Source organism: Sarcophilus harrisii, chromosome 5 (assembly GCF_902635505.1).
Source record: "Sarcophilus harrisii chromosome 5, mSarHar1.11, whole genome shotgun sequence".
Lineage (NCBI taxonomy): Eukaryota > Metazoa > Chordata > Mammalia > Dasyuromorphia > Dasyuridae > Sarcophilus > Sarcophilus harrisii.
In genome coordinates, this window is record NC_045430.1 from 240259590 (window position 1) to 240274739 (window position 15150).

Consider the following 15150-nt stretch of genomic DNA (forward strand, 5'->3'; position numbering starts at 1 on the left):
ATTTTTGGAGAAACTGTAGCTTTACAAACTGAATTAGTTTTCATAATATCCTTGTTGTAGAAGATTGAAAGGCTAAAGAGTCATCTGTATTTTATGGCAACCAAGAAGGCAATTAAAATCTTAGGTTGTATTATAAGAGGCACAGTGTCTAGGACTAGGGAAATGATGATATTCCTGTGTTCCTGGAATACCCATGAGAAATATTGAGAGAAAAGATACTAGAACTTTTATATACATATGTGTGTGTAGGAATAAAACAGGGGTAATATTATGTCTCTCCAAACATCAGAATGATCTGTGCTTCTGATTCTAGCTTCCTCTAGGAATTCCTGTTTTTATTTTATTGATAAGGAAGTGGATTAGTAACAATGAAGGGACTTTAGAATAGCTGTATAGCAGAGAGAGAGAGAGAGAGAGAGAGAGAGAGAGAGAGTAAGAGAGACTGGTTGCATAAATAACATACTGGATAAAGAGAGCCCATGTGCAATGTAATTTGATCCTATCCAATAAGCATTAGTAATTGGTTTCCTCCTAAGTGTAAGGTGCTCTACTAGGAGTGAGGAATACAGGCTAAAAACAAAAACAAAGAAACAACAACCTCATCCCCCACCAAAAAAAAGTCCCTGCCCTCAAGCTGCCAAAATGGCATTGCAAAAATACAGATCAGACGGTGTCACTCTTGTTAGTCAGAAGATACTCACCATCTATTGCTTCAGAGTTTTTAGCATTTCAAGACCTCTGGATTATGGCACCCACCTTTCCAGTCTTATTTAATATTATTACCCCCATATACTCTCTATATCAGTAAAATCAGCCTTCTAGCTATTTAGTATACCTCCACATCCCATCTCCCACCACCATCCCTTTGCACAGGTTGTTTCCCCATGTCTGAAATGAATTCCATCCTCACCCCTGCTTCCAGCTTCCTTCAAAACACAAGGCAAGTTCCACTTTCTACATGATACCTTTCCTGACCTTTCCAGTTGATTGTGCTTTCTCCTTGAAATTACTTTGTATATTTTGTTGTTTCCTCAATAGAGACTGGAAGCTCCTTGAGGACAGGGGCTATTTCATTTTTGTCTCTGTCTCCCTGGAGTCTAGTCCAGTGCCTTCCACATAGTAGATGCTTCTTAAATGTTTGGTAATTGGAAATAAAATTGAGTGGGTAGATTGGTTTTTCGGCATCTTTCAAGTCATTCCATTCAGACTTTACCAAGGTATTTTGCCATATATTAGGATAATCCTGTATAAATCTAGAAGGTAAAATTTTTGTGTGTAGGACTTGTTTCATTCTCTTATTTCCAATGCCTGGCACATAGTAATTGCTTAATAAATGTTTGTTGATTGATTGGAGTTGGACAGGACAGTTTTTTCCCAGTCTCCTCATTTTATAGATAAGGAAACTGGGACTTAGGGAGGGTAAATGATTTTCCCAGAGTTTCACAGGGTTATATCAGAAGTAAGATTTGAATATAGATCCTTTGACTCCAGAGCCAGAGTCCTCTCACTATAATACACTGTCTTACATAGACCCAAGGCCAGTTATTTATGAACAAATTATCCTGGAAGAATTCTAAGAAGCTATAAACTCTAACCTTCAATGAGTTTAAAAATATGATCTTGAATAAATGCCATTCCCAGAAGTCACTGAGACCCATGAAGGTTTCAGAATATGAAGATTTATCCTGCTTCATTTTATTCATTGCTTAAAGAGATCCATTCTAATGGGATACATTTCCCTTTTAAAGGAAATTCATCTTTTGTCCTAGGAAAATGCTCCATGCTAGAGTGGTTCAGCTCAGTGCTATATAAGAATGAAAGGGAATAATATTTTTAGACACCAAGGATCACATGGTCCCTTCTCACCCCTCTTAATCACTTTCCCCCAGAAATCAACAGCATGTACAGCTATGTCAACAGAACTCAAAAAAGCAGGCACCCACTAAAGGCAGATTTTTTTTTACCCTTTTCACATTTTTGTAGTGTTCTAGTTGGTTTTCTGGAAGTCTTTGGAGCAGCCTTTGTTTCAGCTGAGTAATCAGCATAAATAAATAAACACACACACACATACATATCAATATAAATGGGATGAAAATAACTAAGAATTTGGGAAAGGGAGAAAAGTCAGGATGATCTCATAATCATGATAATAACAACAACAATTATATATTCCTATGTAGTCAACCACTCTAGCACTGGACATTATTCTAATTTAAAAGATGAATTTTCTTTAAAAGGGGAGACTTGTATAGGGAGATATATCATATTAAAATGTACCTCTTTAAGCAATAGATAATTCCATAGCTCTTTAATGTTTGCAAAGTGCTTTACATATAGTATCTCATTTGATCCTTTTGACAATCCTATGAAATAGATGTTATTATTATCCCCATTTTACAGAAGAGAAAACTTAGACTCAGCCTGACTTGCCTAGGGTCACATAACCTGTTGTTGTCATTATTGTTTGTCCTTTGTGCTTGACCAATAGTATCTAAGAAAGAATTTTAAATGAGTTCTTCCTTTTTCCAAGTCCACAGCTATCCATTGTGATGTGGGGAAAAGGGTAACATTCATATGTAAACTGAAAATTATCCCTCTAAATTAAAAAAGACAAAAGGACTTCTCCCCATTTTATTAGGTGCTGTTCTAGGATAAAGTCTCTCCAGATTGCTAGATGCTGGTGATCTCTCTTCCGGTCTCTGTCATTTGGGTGGAGGCTGTGTAACAGCCTAATGAGCTTTCCATTTTTGTCCATTAGGCAGATTTGGCCAATACCCTCTTGTTTTGGGGGGGAGACCCACAGAAAGGAGAGAATCTAAGAGCACCAGAATCCAGAGATGGTGGTAGCTCACCGGGTCATTGCTGTGGGCCTATACAGAATTCATTGATGTCCACTGGAGTGACTTGGGTCACTGAGAACCAACAGCTATTAGAAAGTTCCCAGACCAGAACATTGATTTTTGATGTCAGGGGAACAAATCTTATTATATAATGGTGAAATGACACTTGAATGGGCAGGATACACTACTGGTTAACTTACATTTGCTTATTTCAGAATTTTTATTTTTTCTTTCTGGAATATATCTATTGCCAGGAAAATGTCTTATGTCTTTCTAATGTCTTAGAAAAGGAATGTAAGGGTTTGGGAAATTGATGGAGATGGTGGGGAGGACAGGGAATGGTGCTGATAATGTGTAAAATTCCAGTCAATAAAGTGCTGCTCCCTGCCTTATTGACACAGTGTGCCCTCCACGGAAATACCAAGGTTTACTGGCTACTGCTTATTACACTCACTTCTTACAGAAATGCTGATTGCAGCGACTAATCAGACCATTTTTGTATGTTCTCATCAAACTCTGTCTGGCTGGAACTCTGCGCTCTCTGACGCTTGCATGCCTACTAATTTACTCTTAGCATTTCTGTACTTGCTTATGTTCCTTCACAACTAACCGACTGGCCTCTGAATGCATGAATTCTGTGACTTACCAGCAAACAAATGTTACTTGTCATGTTGTATTTTAAGAGTCTTTTAAGATATAATTGAAGTTCCTGTTCTTTCGACCATTCCCACACTGAGGGTAAAAATCAGCCAGCAATTGTTTTATTGCATATTTGAGGGACCAGTATTGCTTGCTCTTATTAGGTCTTCTCCAGGCTAGCTTCCTATCTAGCAATAGACCACTTGTTGTGTGTACTTACTATAGTTTTACAAAATATGATTCAATTGGGGAAACCATTATAGTTCTGAGAGTGAAGAAATAAGATTTTCAGTATTCCAGAGTCGTAAATGACATAGTGAGGTATTCACAAGTAGTTAGTGAGCATTTCTAGTAGTAACCTTAAGTCACAGAAAAGAGAGTTCAAACTAGATCATATTTGATTCTGAGCCAGATTTTTAAATAGTGGAGGTTGCTATTAGTCAGTGACATCCCATTTATTTCGTGTGTTTTCAACATCTCAGGACTTTGTCTCCTGCCAAATCTCCTTCTTCCTCTACTGGATCTATTGCCTCCAGCAGGAAATATCCATATCCAATGCCTCCACTTCCGGATGAGGAGAAGAAGGCGAACCGACAAAGTGCCAGGGTATGTGCAGCAACTTTATGTGTTTATTGTACATCATTTAATCTCTCTGGCTTTTAGTTTTCTCATTTGCAAAATGAAGGGTGTGTTGTGTCTCTAACCAAAGGTCTTTCTAACCCCAAACCCTATAATTTTTATAGGAGATTCCATTTCCCTTACTTTGTTTAAACTGCAAGGCAGAGTCCTTACATGGGATATTTAGAATATTTATTTTGCATGAGCTCTTTGCATGTAAATCACCAGTCTCCCTGGTCATTGTTCAGAGATATTTGACTGCTGAAGTTGGTTGGTCATTAATTCACCTATAGATCCCACAGAAAAGAATCAGTTGGATAGAATACTTCAGGAGATTGATCTGACCTCTGGTTGCATTTTTGGTTTTATTTTATTTGGTTTAGTTTAATTGAAGAGAGAAAATGCTAGGAAATGTGTTTTGACCCAGAGAAAGACAATCCATGTACTTCGTCTCTCAATTCTGGCATATTTTATATGAAAATGCCAATTTAAGCAGGTATATTAGGGAGTGAGATTGATTCTTCTTGGAACTGATTCCTTTAAGCAGTGCAGATTCTTTGGACCAGAAAAGATTTTATTTTTTAAAAATTTGTATCACTAATTGCTGGTGTGAGATGCGGTGTGTTGTTAGGGACAGTGTAGGGATGAAAAAGAGAAAAAAAGGTGAGAGAAAGACAGAGACAGAGACAGAGAGAGGGATGGAAAGAGTGAGAGAGAGATCTAGCATTCAAATGAGAAGGTATGCTCCAAATCCCTTTTTTGCTACATCTAGAAGCTACGTCATCCTTAGCAAGTTACCCTCTTGGGTTCCAGGCAGTTTTCTACAGGGGTTCTGTATGGCTCCTTTGGTGGACCTCTTTTCATAATTATCTTTTAAAATGGATAAAATAAAATGTACAAAAGAAACGAATTATATCAAAACATTTAAAAAACAAAACAAATTTCCAAATCTTAGTTAAGGGATGTCTAAGTCAAGATCTTAGGCTATTGAGAAGCAGCTGACCTGTATTGTCAGAAGGAGTGTTGTCCTCTGAATGTTCCCAGTGATATAAGGTACCCAGAAAGCCAAAGACCTGGCTTGTGTTTTTTTCCACTCGTCTTGGCCTGTGACTTCATTGGTGTGGGGAACCCCTGATGAGGAAATTAGCCCGCGGATGCTGGTCGACAACCCCAACACAATGTGTAGTTTTAAGACTTTGGAAGAGGTGACATCACCTGCCCAAGTTTACACAGCGAGTGTATCAGAGGTCCACGACTCAAACAGCTTTCCCAACTCCAAAGCCAGCTTTCTTTTCTCTATACCATGCTGTCTCTTCTTTGCACATAGCAGATATGAATAAATATTTGTTGAATCTAATCGACTTGGATTCAAATGTCATACCTGTACAAGCCAGTGGACAAGTATTTGCTGTCTGGGATGTGTTTACCTGCAAATAGAGCCCTGCCCCTATATTCTTTGGTTTCATCTCAAAGACAATGAAGAGAAGGGTCTTGGTCATGAAAGGAATATGCTTTCAGATATTTAGAAAGCTAGCTTCTAAGCTAGCTCTTATGATACCAGTCAACAAACATTTAAGGATCTAACGAGTGTTGAGCTTGAACTCTGCCTTTCTCATTCTAAGGCCAAATCATTTTTATGTCTTTGCTATGGAAGCAATGGGAGAAGTCCCAAAATGTCCAGCTTCTTAAAACATGTTCGACACACATTTATTAAATATCTGTAGCTTGCAATTATAAGAGAAATCTTCCTGATTCCAGGCTCAGTTCTGGACATCTAAGTCCCCATCTAAGTGCCCATTCTCCCTCTGCCCTTTTTAAAATGTATTTCTTTTGTTTAGAAGAATTGCACATGTTGAACCTATATTGGATTACTTGCTGTCTAGGGGATGAGAGTGGGGGGAAGGCAGGGAGAAAATTTTAGAACACAAGGTTTTGCAAGGATGAATGTTGAAAACTATCTTTGTATGCGTTTTGAAATTAAAAAGCTATTATTTAAAAATAAGGATAAGTAAATATATTTCTTTCCAAGCATTCCCATGAGGAATATGGTGAACTTGATTCCAACTTCCTAAACTCATATTTTTTCTTTTGTTTTGCGCAGCTATGGGAGACCTCCATTTAAGATCAACTGTTTACATGTGACACATTGGAACTGTTTACTTCAACTTTTATAGAAATTCAGCCTCACCGAGTCGATGCAAATGTATCTGCTCCTCAGACGATATGAAAAACCCACAGAAAAGCCAAGGAGGAGAGAGAGCTGGATCTCATCCCTGGATCATTTTTTTTTTTCCACTGCTGGCTTAGAATTTTACTCCAACCATGTAAAGAACCCTGGGAATCATATAACTTAACACAGAATAACAAATAGTCCAAGTAGGGCCAAGGATAATCCGCATGACAGATAGATAGACAAATAGGACTAAGAGTAATTCACAGGTCCTCTATATGGCAAGTTTCCCAGAAGGGAAATGCAGTCCAAATGAGGTCAGTTGTGGGTCCAGAACTGGGTACTTGAAGCACATCCTCGCCATAGACCATAATGCTATGTGCATGAGCCTTTTTTCATTTGTTCTCCACGTTTAAGGAAACAACATACCATAGTAGAAACTAGCATGCAGGGCTAAGACATAACAGGACTCTTTCTGCAGGATTGTAAGCTATGAGAGGCTAACAGCCTACATACACTTTAAAATGTACATCCTTTTTTACTTTTTATGTTTATATTCTCAGTCTAGAAGTACAACTGTACATAAGTAAACATTTTTAAATGTCAAAAACAGCTGTTACACACAAGTGTATTTTGCCAAATGCCTAAACAGTCGCTCATGACTAATAACATCACTACAGATCCAATGGTCTTCTAAGATGATGAGCAGGTTAAATTGTAAATATAGCAGTCGGGGATGTAAGTGTGTCTCTCCAGCACTAGTGTCTGATCAGAACATCTGATGTCACCTTAAATTGTGGGTGTCCCGGAGGCTTGGAATAAGTGATCAAGACAGCAAAAGGCCAATCAGGGCTTCCTGCCCTGGACATTGTGCTAACGTGGCACATGACAGCTGGTACCCTGCACTTAGGTACTGTGTTACTCCCTGACCTAAAGGTTGTCCGGTCGTCCACCTTTTTCTTCCAGCAACATCTACAATCCTAACTCTTATCAGCTACAGTTTTCCATGTATTTGTGACTGGTCCACTTATATTGCTGGACATGAAGACAATTTGGAGCCAGTTAACAGGAAGTCACCTGGGGAAAAACAAACAAAAGAAACCTACCAGACACGCTTAGACAATTGGAGAATACTGGAAGTTTCCATCCTAGTAGGCTGATAAATGAAACCTGAAGAGGCCATACACAATGTGTGTAGTATTTGCAAGCTTATAAAAACAGCTGATGGGAGAAAGCTAATATTTTGAACCCTGAATTTTATTTTTTCGATTCACAGAAAAATAGGAATTCTAATTTAAAAGACTCCTTCCTCCAATTCAACCAAGTGGAAGACTGGAAGTTGGTGATGATCCCACTGGGTCTTTCTAAATGGATGATTTGTTTTAATGAACTAGACAAGTGGTAGAACCAAGAGACACTTGGTGATACGTACTGATATATATATTATTTCTTCCTCAGTCTCCTCATTTCTTGACCCTTTTCCTTGAAATGAATGGTCAGCAACAGGCAAAATTTCAAAGATGGCTTCTTAATTCACTTCTTGTTCAGTCCTTTCAGTCATGTCTGACTCTTCAGGACCCCATTTAAAATCTTCCTTGGTAAAGATTGTGGAGTGGTTTGCCATTTCCTTCTCTGGTTCATTTTACTACTGTACTGAGGAAACTGAGGCAAGTTGGGTTAAGTGACTTGCCCAAAGTCACACAGCTAGGAATTGTCTGAAGCTAGATCTGAACTCAGGAAGGTGAGTTTTCCTGACTCCAGGCCTGGCACTCTATCCATGGTACCACCCAGCTGCCCCTCTTAATTTGCTCCCCTTCTTAATTTTCATTAAGTGCTCACAGGGAAACTATGAGCATCCAGAATGGAGAGGGCCAAGTGCTCAAGCAGCCTTCTGTGTTGTTTTTATATTCATGAACTTCCTTTGACTATTATACATCTTTGAATATGTTTTTTAAAAAATAATCCAATCCACTTTCAAATACAAAACACATGGATCATTTTAAAGGGAAGGACATGATATGACTTGAAGGTTGATCTTGTATCAAAAATGCAAAACCTTCTTGCTAAAATCTGGGTAAGTATTTGCCAATGTGACCAAAGGGTTGATGGAAAGGAGGGCCAAGAGATTTTGGAGACTGTGTGAATAAAAGTGGCTTTTGAACAAGACCTCTCCCTTTAATGTGGATTGAATGCTCTCCAGTATTGAGTATAAGATGGGTACTGTGTAGCTTACATGGGACAGATGAATGAATTTAATAACTTACATTTAGTGTACCTCATAGAAATCTGTTGTCCAGTCGGAGTGCTCCATCTTCACAAGGAGAGCATCCACTTGTAACTACAGGTCACAGGCTGATCTATCTTTCTTTTATTCCCTTCTTTCCCATTATTTTCAATGGAAATGATGAATATGTGCCTTTCAGGGGATACCGTTTGGAGGAAATGGACAAAGTCAGTCCATGAGTACTGTTTGTTGCTCCTAAGATCTCTAGGTCACTCTCTTTGGTAATCTTCAGCTAAAAGTTATGGGAAAAGTACTTTATGTTTATTATAATGGTAACACTGCTAGAAGTTGAAAGACTATTATCAATGTTATATCATGATTTTTCAGTCTATGCCATTTTATTAGGTTCTTTTACACAGATTATTGATTGGAGATACAATTCTTTTAGAACTTGAGATATGTCAGATCTAAACTCATAGGACTTTTGATGAAGTCATACAAACGATGGGTCCATTATATTAAACACAAGCACAAACAACTTTTATAGATTGGTTTTAGAGGGATTATCGGGTCATAGAAGTTGAAGGCCCTCCTTTACAGATGAGGAGAGTGATTGCTGAGGTTAAGTGCCAAGGTCACATGGGAAATAAGTGGGTTTGATCTAGCTCCAAATCCAATATCCTTGCCATACACCATCCCTGTTTCCAAAGAGGGAAACAAAGGAATCACCTGAATCCTTTTCTAAGAAACTAATCCACTGCAGAAGGCCATTGTAATATGGTTGTATTAAGCACAGAATAACAGTACTGGGGCCTTTACAACACTTCCTTTGAACCCCAGCTTTTTGTTCTTCAAGCTTTGGGCTAAGACAAAATGTTAGACAATTTCTTCTTGTAAAAAGCAACTGAATGACTTAAAAACAATCCCTTGGTTTAAAGGAATTGTTCAAAGTCCCTTGATAATTATATTTTCTTTTCTTTTTTTTTTTTTTTGCTGAGGCAATTGGGGTTAAATGACTTGCCCAGGGTCACACAGCTAGGAAGTGTTAAGTGTCTGGGGCCACATTTGAACTCAGGTCCTCCTGACTTTAGGGTTTGTACTCTATCCACTGCACCACCCAGTTGCCCTGATAATTTTGTTTTCAACCAATCTCTCATTACCCCTTCATCATTAAGATAGGTGACTAGGGAGGCCCCTGTAAAGGGAAGGTTCATTTTAGTCCCTTGAAAGCTCTCAAGGAAATGGTCAAGTGCCCTGAATTCTGACAAAGCCATACTTCTTGTAGGCAGGAAGCACAAACTGCCATGGAATTCTATAATGACAATAAATGGTCTCCACAAGGGCAAATAGTACACAAAGAGAAAGGCAACATCCCTACATGAAAAGTGGCCACTGGAATTGAATCAGCCAGTCCATGGACACTGAAGCACTGTGAAGGAAAATATTTCCTAGACTCTTTTGTCATGGCTGTATTTTGTAGAAGTCCCAAATCATCCCTAAGGAAGGAAGAAAGAATTTTACTATGTGGGTTTTGTTTAAGTTGATTAATGAATCCAAAAGTCTTGATAGAATCAAGCTGTAAAAATAGTCTCTAATCCCGAACCATTGTTTTGGCCAAGTCCATTGAGATAAGTGTTTTTCTAAAAGGTTGATTTAGCAAAGTTTCAACATTTAGCCAAATTTCTTGCAGTTGATAGGAGCCTTCCTCAATTTAAAAAAAAAAAAATTTTTTTTTGGTTAAAAAAATCAAATAAAATATTCAAGGTCATATAGTGGGTTAGTGCCAAAGTTGGAACTGACCCTAATCCATTTTTCCAGATATCTTCTGTTTAGCTAACTTCATATGATGCTTTTGACTATTTCTTCCCTCTCCTTGTGGTATTATGTAAATGCGTTAAATTTTCAGGCCCTTAACTCATTCTCCTAATGCCATTGCTTATTTTTACTTAAGTCTCACATACAAAGCTCTATTAAAATTTATTCAAACATTTTTATATCAACTAGTAAGCATCATGATGGTTCAGAGAAGTCTTTACCTTGAAAATATCAGCGTTTTAGTAATTCCCTCTCTAAAGCAGTACTTGCTTTTAGTAGCAGTTTATATATCAACATTTAAATATATGTGTATTATATGTGTATGTTTTATGTAAATATACACCTATAAATACATAAAACAATGTTTATCTTTTAATTCCCTCTCAGTATCTAATATACTTTCCCTAGATATTTCCAAGGCTACCCAGATTATTTTTCTAGCTGTATGGATTGGATTTGAAAGAGAAACTCTTTTGCCTAAAACACTCCCTTAACAAGTATTCTCCAAACTTAAGCCAAAATGTTTGGTTTAAGAGTGCATTCATCAGAGAACTTCTATTTAAGGACAGACATTTATCAGAGATCTTTTCTAAAAAGAACAAGCCTTTATGATTATGGAGATTATGAATGAGAAGAGTATTCTTTCAGCCTGATGAAGGCAAAAGGTTGTTTAAATGTTCCCACCTATAATTTTCATGGAAGAGGAAGGTGTCTGATGGCTCTGGCAGAAACTGACAGCGATACACATGGCCTCTGGCTGTTTAAACTTGCATATGGTTAAGATGCCCTCACTGGGAAATATTTGCAGGTGCTCACTATGAAGTATGTTAAGCACAGATAGTTCCCCCACATTCACCCATAGATAGAGGAAATGAACCCCCTCCCACAACATTTCAAGACAATTCCCTGTTTGTTGATTGTTTCAAATGTATCCCAAAATATACACCCTACACATTTTATTCTGTAAACTAAACTAAGAAACGATATTTGTATGGCAGGATTTGTTCTTCTAAACAAAACTGGACATGTGCATTGTCTATATGTGGCCACCCACCTGGCCTAAACTAGATATTGCAAAGTTCTCTAACTTCCTCAAAAGCTTGATTTTTTTACCCCCCTCTATCACTTCCAATTTCTACCATTACAATCACTTCTGAAGGCTAGAAAACAAAGCACACACAAAGAGTTGGGAACCAGGGATGGAAAGCTCCAGAGTGGAGGGGGGCACTCTTTCACTTCTCTCCAATTTCCATATCAAAAAGGGGTTAGTTGATCAGGGGTGGAGAATTGTTACCTAGGAAGGCAGAAAAATCTAGATTCAGTCTCAGTGAGAAAAAATACAATAGCATCAGCAGACAGGGTGTGCAACTGGGCCCTCTGGGCAACTCAGGGAGAAGCCCCTTTAATTCACTTGCTCCAGTTTCCCTCAGTCTGCACATGTGTCTGTATCACAGTTGTTTGATACTTCGGCAGCTTTGCTAAGGAGTCCTGAGTCCTTAAAAGTCACCAGGGCTCTTTGAGCCTTGTTTATCTTTAAAATTGGGGGGTGGACTAGATCAGAGGTTCTTAACTTGGGGCACAAGACTCATCATATAATCCCAAAGGCTCCATGGAAAAACTTCAGGGTTTCTGTGAACTTGGATGGGGAAAATTTTGTCTTTATTTTTACTAACTTCTAACTGAAATCTACCATTTCTTTTGATTATAAATGTAAGCATTGTTCTGGAAAGGGAATCATGGGAGGTAGAGTGGCTGGGGAGGCTAAAGAGTTTCATGATAAAAAAAAAAAAGTTCCAAATCTCTGAACTAATCTTTGAAGCTTCCTCTAAGATCTAAAAGTTTATGTATCCAAATATATAATCAAAGGAGTTGGTACTCTGATTTGTCCCATTGGGTTTCCTAAGTCTAAATATAGTAATGCACAGAAAAGTAGCAGAATCTATATATAAAACAGAACATAAAAGTATACAATGAAGTACCAGAAGGAAAAATTGGCTAGATCCAGACTATGAAGGATGAATGAATTTGTGAAGAAAGTACTATTCTCTACCTTGTCCTCCCTCCTCATCCCCCATCTGTATTTTTAGACCTAAGTGTCTTCTTACTTTTACCCTGAGGGTCACAGTTGGTGATTTATGATCAAAATAGAGAAATTCTTGCAAATAGCCCAGATCTTTAACTATAGAGGTGCTAGTGATAATACCATATGATACAACACAGCCAAGTGCTAATATGAATTAACACATTTATTCAGTTATAGTACAAGAATTCCTGCTAAATTATATCTGTGTATCACTGCCTGGTTATGAAACCTGAGTTTTGTAGTCCAGTACATATTCAAATTGTGGGACTGAACATAATCATTCTTTTTATGTGTAAAAATCTCACACACACACACACACACACACACACACACACACAAGACCCTAATGTTTTGTATAGGAGTCTTTTTTTTTTTCTTTTTACAATAACTGTATAAGTGCAAAATAGTTTCTTCAGAAGAACTAATAATGTACTTTTTTGTAACTGGATGGAAAATGGACTCTTTCCCCAAACTGGTGTCCCCAACAGACAGCTTCTTTCAGAAACTGATTATATAATATTGACATAGATACTGATTTCTGCTAGAGCTCTCCAACATTAATTTCAAGAATTGACATTCAAATAATTTGGAGCCACCCCATGGTGAGGTGTTATTAGTGGCATGAAAAAAAATCTATACTGATTTCACCGTGTTGAGGAAGGGGCAATTATTTGTATAAAGTTAGGTACCCATTACTTAAGGTATTACATTTTGCTTGGCTGATTGACACTTCCCAAGTTCTTGCTACTTAAAAAATGCCAGGTTCTATCCAGACTAGTATGAAATGTATCACTGCAGCTGCTTTCCTGAATGCTTTTGTTATATAGGCTGTTCTGGTTATAATTCTTCCTACATTAATAGCTAAATGCGAAATTTTGCTGTTTTTAAGTCACTGTAATTTGAGGTTCCGAATCCTTCCACAATTTTATTAGTGTCCACGGAGTCTAATAAAAAAAAAAATCCACGATTTTCTATGTTACTATTATTGTAACATTAATAAAGTGACTTTCAATGAATGTTTTGTGGGGTTTTTTTTAATAATCCTTCTCTTATGATCTTGCATATCAATTTGTATGCTAAACTATTCCATTAACAGAGGAATGAAGGGATAGAAGACAGATATGATTTAGGTGGTTTCTTTCCCCCCTTCCTGGAGGTAATGACTGTTCTAGTAGTCATTAGAGTTATTAAGAGAGAGAATTAAGAGCTGTAGTATTGATTCTTTTTTTTTAATGCTCAGATTTTAGGGAGACTATTGTGGATTCTTCATCTGTACTCATGAATAAATGAATGAAAAAGGCAATTTTTAAGTGCATATTATGTGCCTGGTAGCGCTACAAATAGACTAGGCCAGTCCTTCTCAAAAACTACCCTAAGTGGGGAGACAACCCATGGAGAATTCAATTATGGGGCAGATAGGAAAGCTTGATCCTGAAGGTGCAATGCCAAGGGAGATGACAAGACATCTTCATTATTATCATTTCTACAGAAAAAGCAAAAAACAACAACAACAACAACAAACTGATGTACTTTTTTTGTAATTGGCTGGAAAATGGACTCTTTCCCCAAACTGGTGTCTCCAACAGACAGCTTCATTCAGAAACTGGCTATATAATATTGACATAGTTACTATTTTGTGCTGGAGCTCTTTAACATTACTTTCAAAAAGCTACATTCAAATAATCGGGAGCCACCCCTCAAACCAAACCATGGCCGTTGCTGAGGAGCCACTACCAGAGCCCCATTTTGCTGCTACTACCTTTCCTTTGGGGTCTTCAGAGAGGGCTTCACAGCCTAGACAGTTGCCTGGTCATTTCCCACACTTTAGTTTATTTCCATTACGGTGTCATTAAAGAGATACAGAAAGCAGATTTCAACTAATTATCTTTGGAATTTGTTCACTGTAGTATTTTTGATATATTCCAATTCATTAAGATATGTATCATGCAAAGACTAGTGTATATAATCTAAATTACGCTTTGCCATTTCAAAGACAAAACAGTCAACTATCCTTACCCTCTCAGAATAATTCCAACATAATTATATTTAAGCAACTGATCTAAAGCAGCTACCACAAGAATATGGCTCATTTGTTCATCAAAAATTTAGTAAGTACTTAATATATGTAGCAGTTTTCATGCAGCTACTTGTGTGGAAGTAAGGAACTCTTTCCATATGATTTCATTAAGGTTTAACACACATTTAACTTGATGTATAATTCCATAGGTGGTCTTACTTTTTTTTAAAACTTCTTACTTTTATCTTTACTTTACTTTATCCTAAGGGCCACAGTTGGTAGCTTATGGTCAAGATAGAGAAATTCTTGAAAACTGCCCAAACTTTTAACAATAGAGGTGCTAATGATAATACCATATGAAGGACCTTTATCCCAGTGATGATGCTAGATTGGCTGGAGTTGGGACAACAGAGGAGCTTTTGTTTAGATCAATCTAAATCCAAACCAAAGTATTCAAGTTATATTATATGGACAATTATTTATATGGCTTAAAAATAAAACTCGGGGGAAAAAAGGGAGGAAAACGATTAAGAAATGAATGTAGCAACAATGAAAATCCACAATGGGGAAATAGATTCCAATGTAAAACAGAAATAAGGAAACATGAGATTCAAGGGTAACTTTGAGAGCCTCTAGTATAATTACTGAGAGGGGAGAGATGCCTCAAATTTGTCTAGGACACTTTCTATCCTCCAGGAATTATCTCAGGAACTTTTGCTTAACAAAGTCACAGAACAGAATAAT

The 15150-nt window shown here is 37.4% G+C and overlaps 1 protein-coding gene across 16 annotated transcripts in view; it reads left to right on the forward strand.

Moving 5' to 3' along the window:
- The window catches only part of ADAM22 (ADAM metallopeptidase domain 22), a 254828-nt gene extending 247816 nt beyond the window's left edge, over positions 1-7012 (forward strand). For all 16 annotated transcript variants that reach the window (XM_031939952.1, XM_031939953.1, XM_031939954.1 and 13 more), the window contains 2 exons: positions 3962-4085; positions 6199-7012. In XM_031939952.1, coding sequence (XP_031795812.1) covers positions 3962-4085; positions 6199-6219 — 145 coding nt within the window. In that variant the 3' untranslated portion in view covers positions 6220-7012. The remainder of the gene's footprint in view (positions 1-3961; positions 4086-6198) is intronic.
- The last annotated feature ends 8138 nt before the right edge of the window (positions 7013-15150 follow it).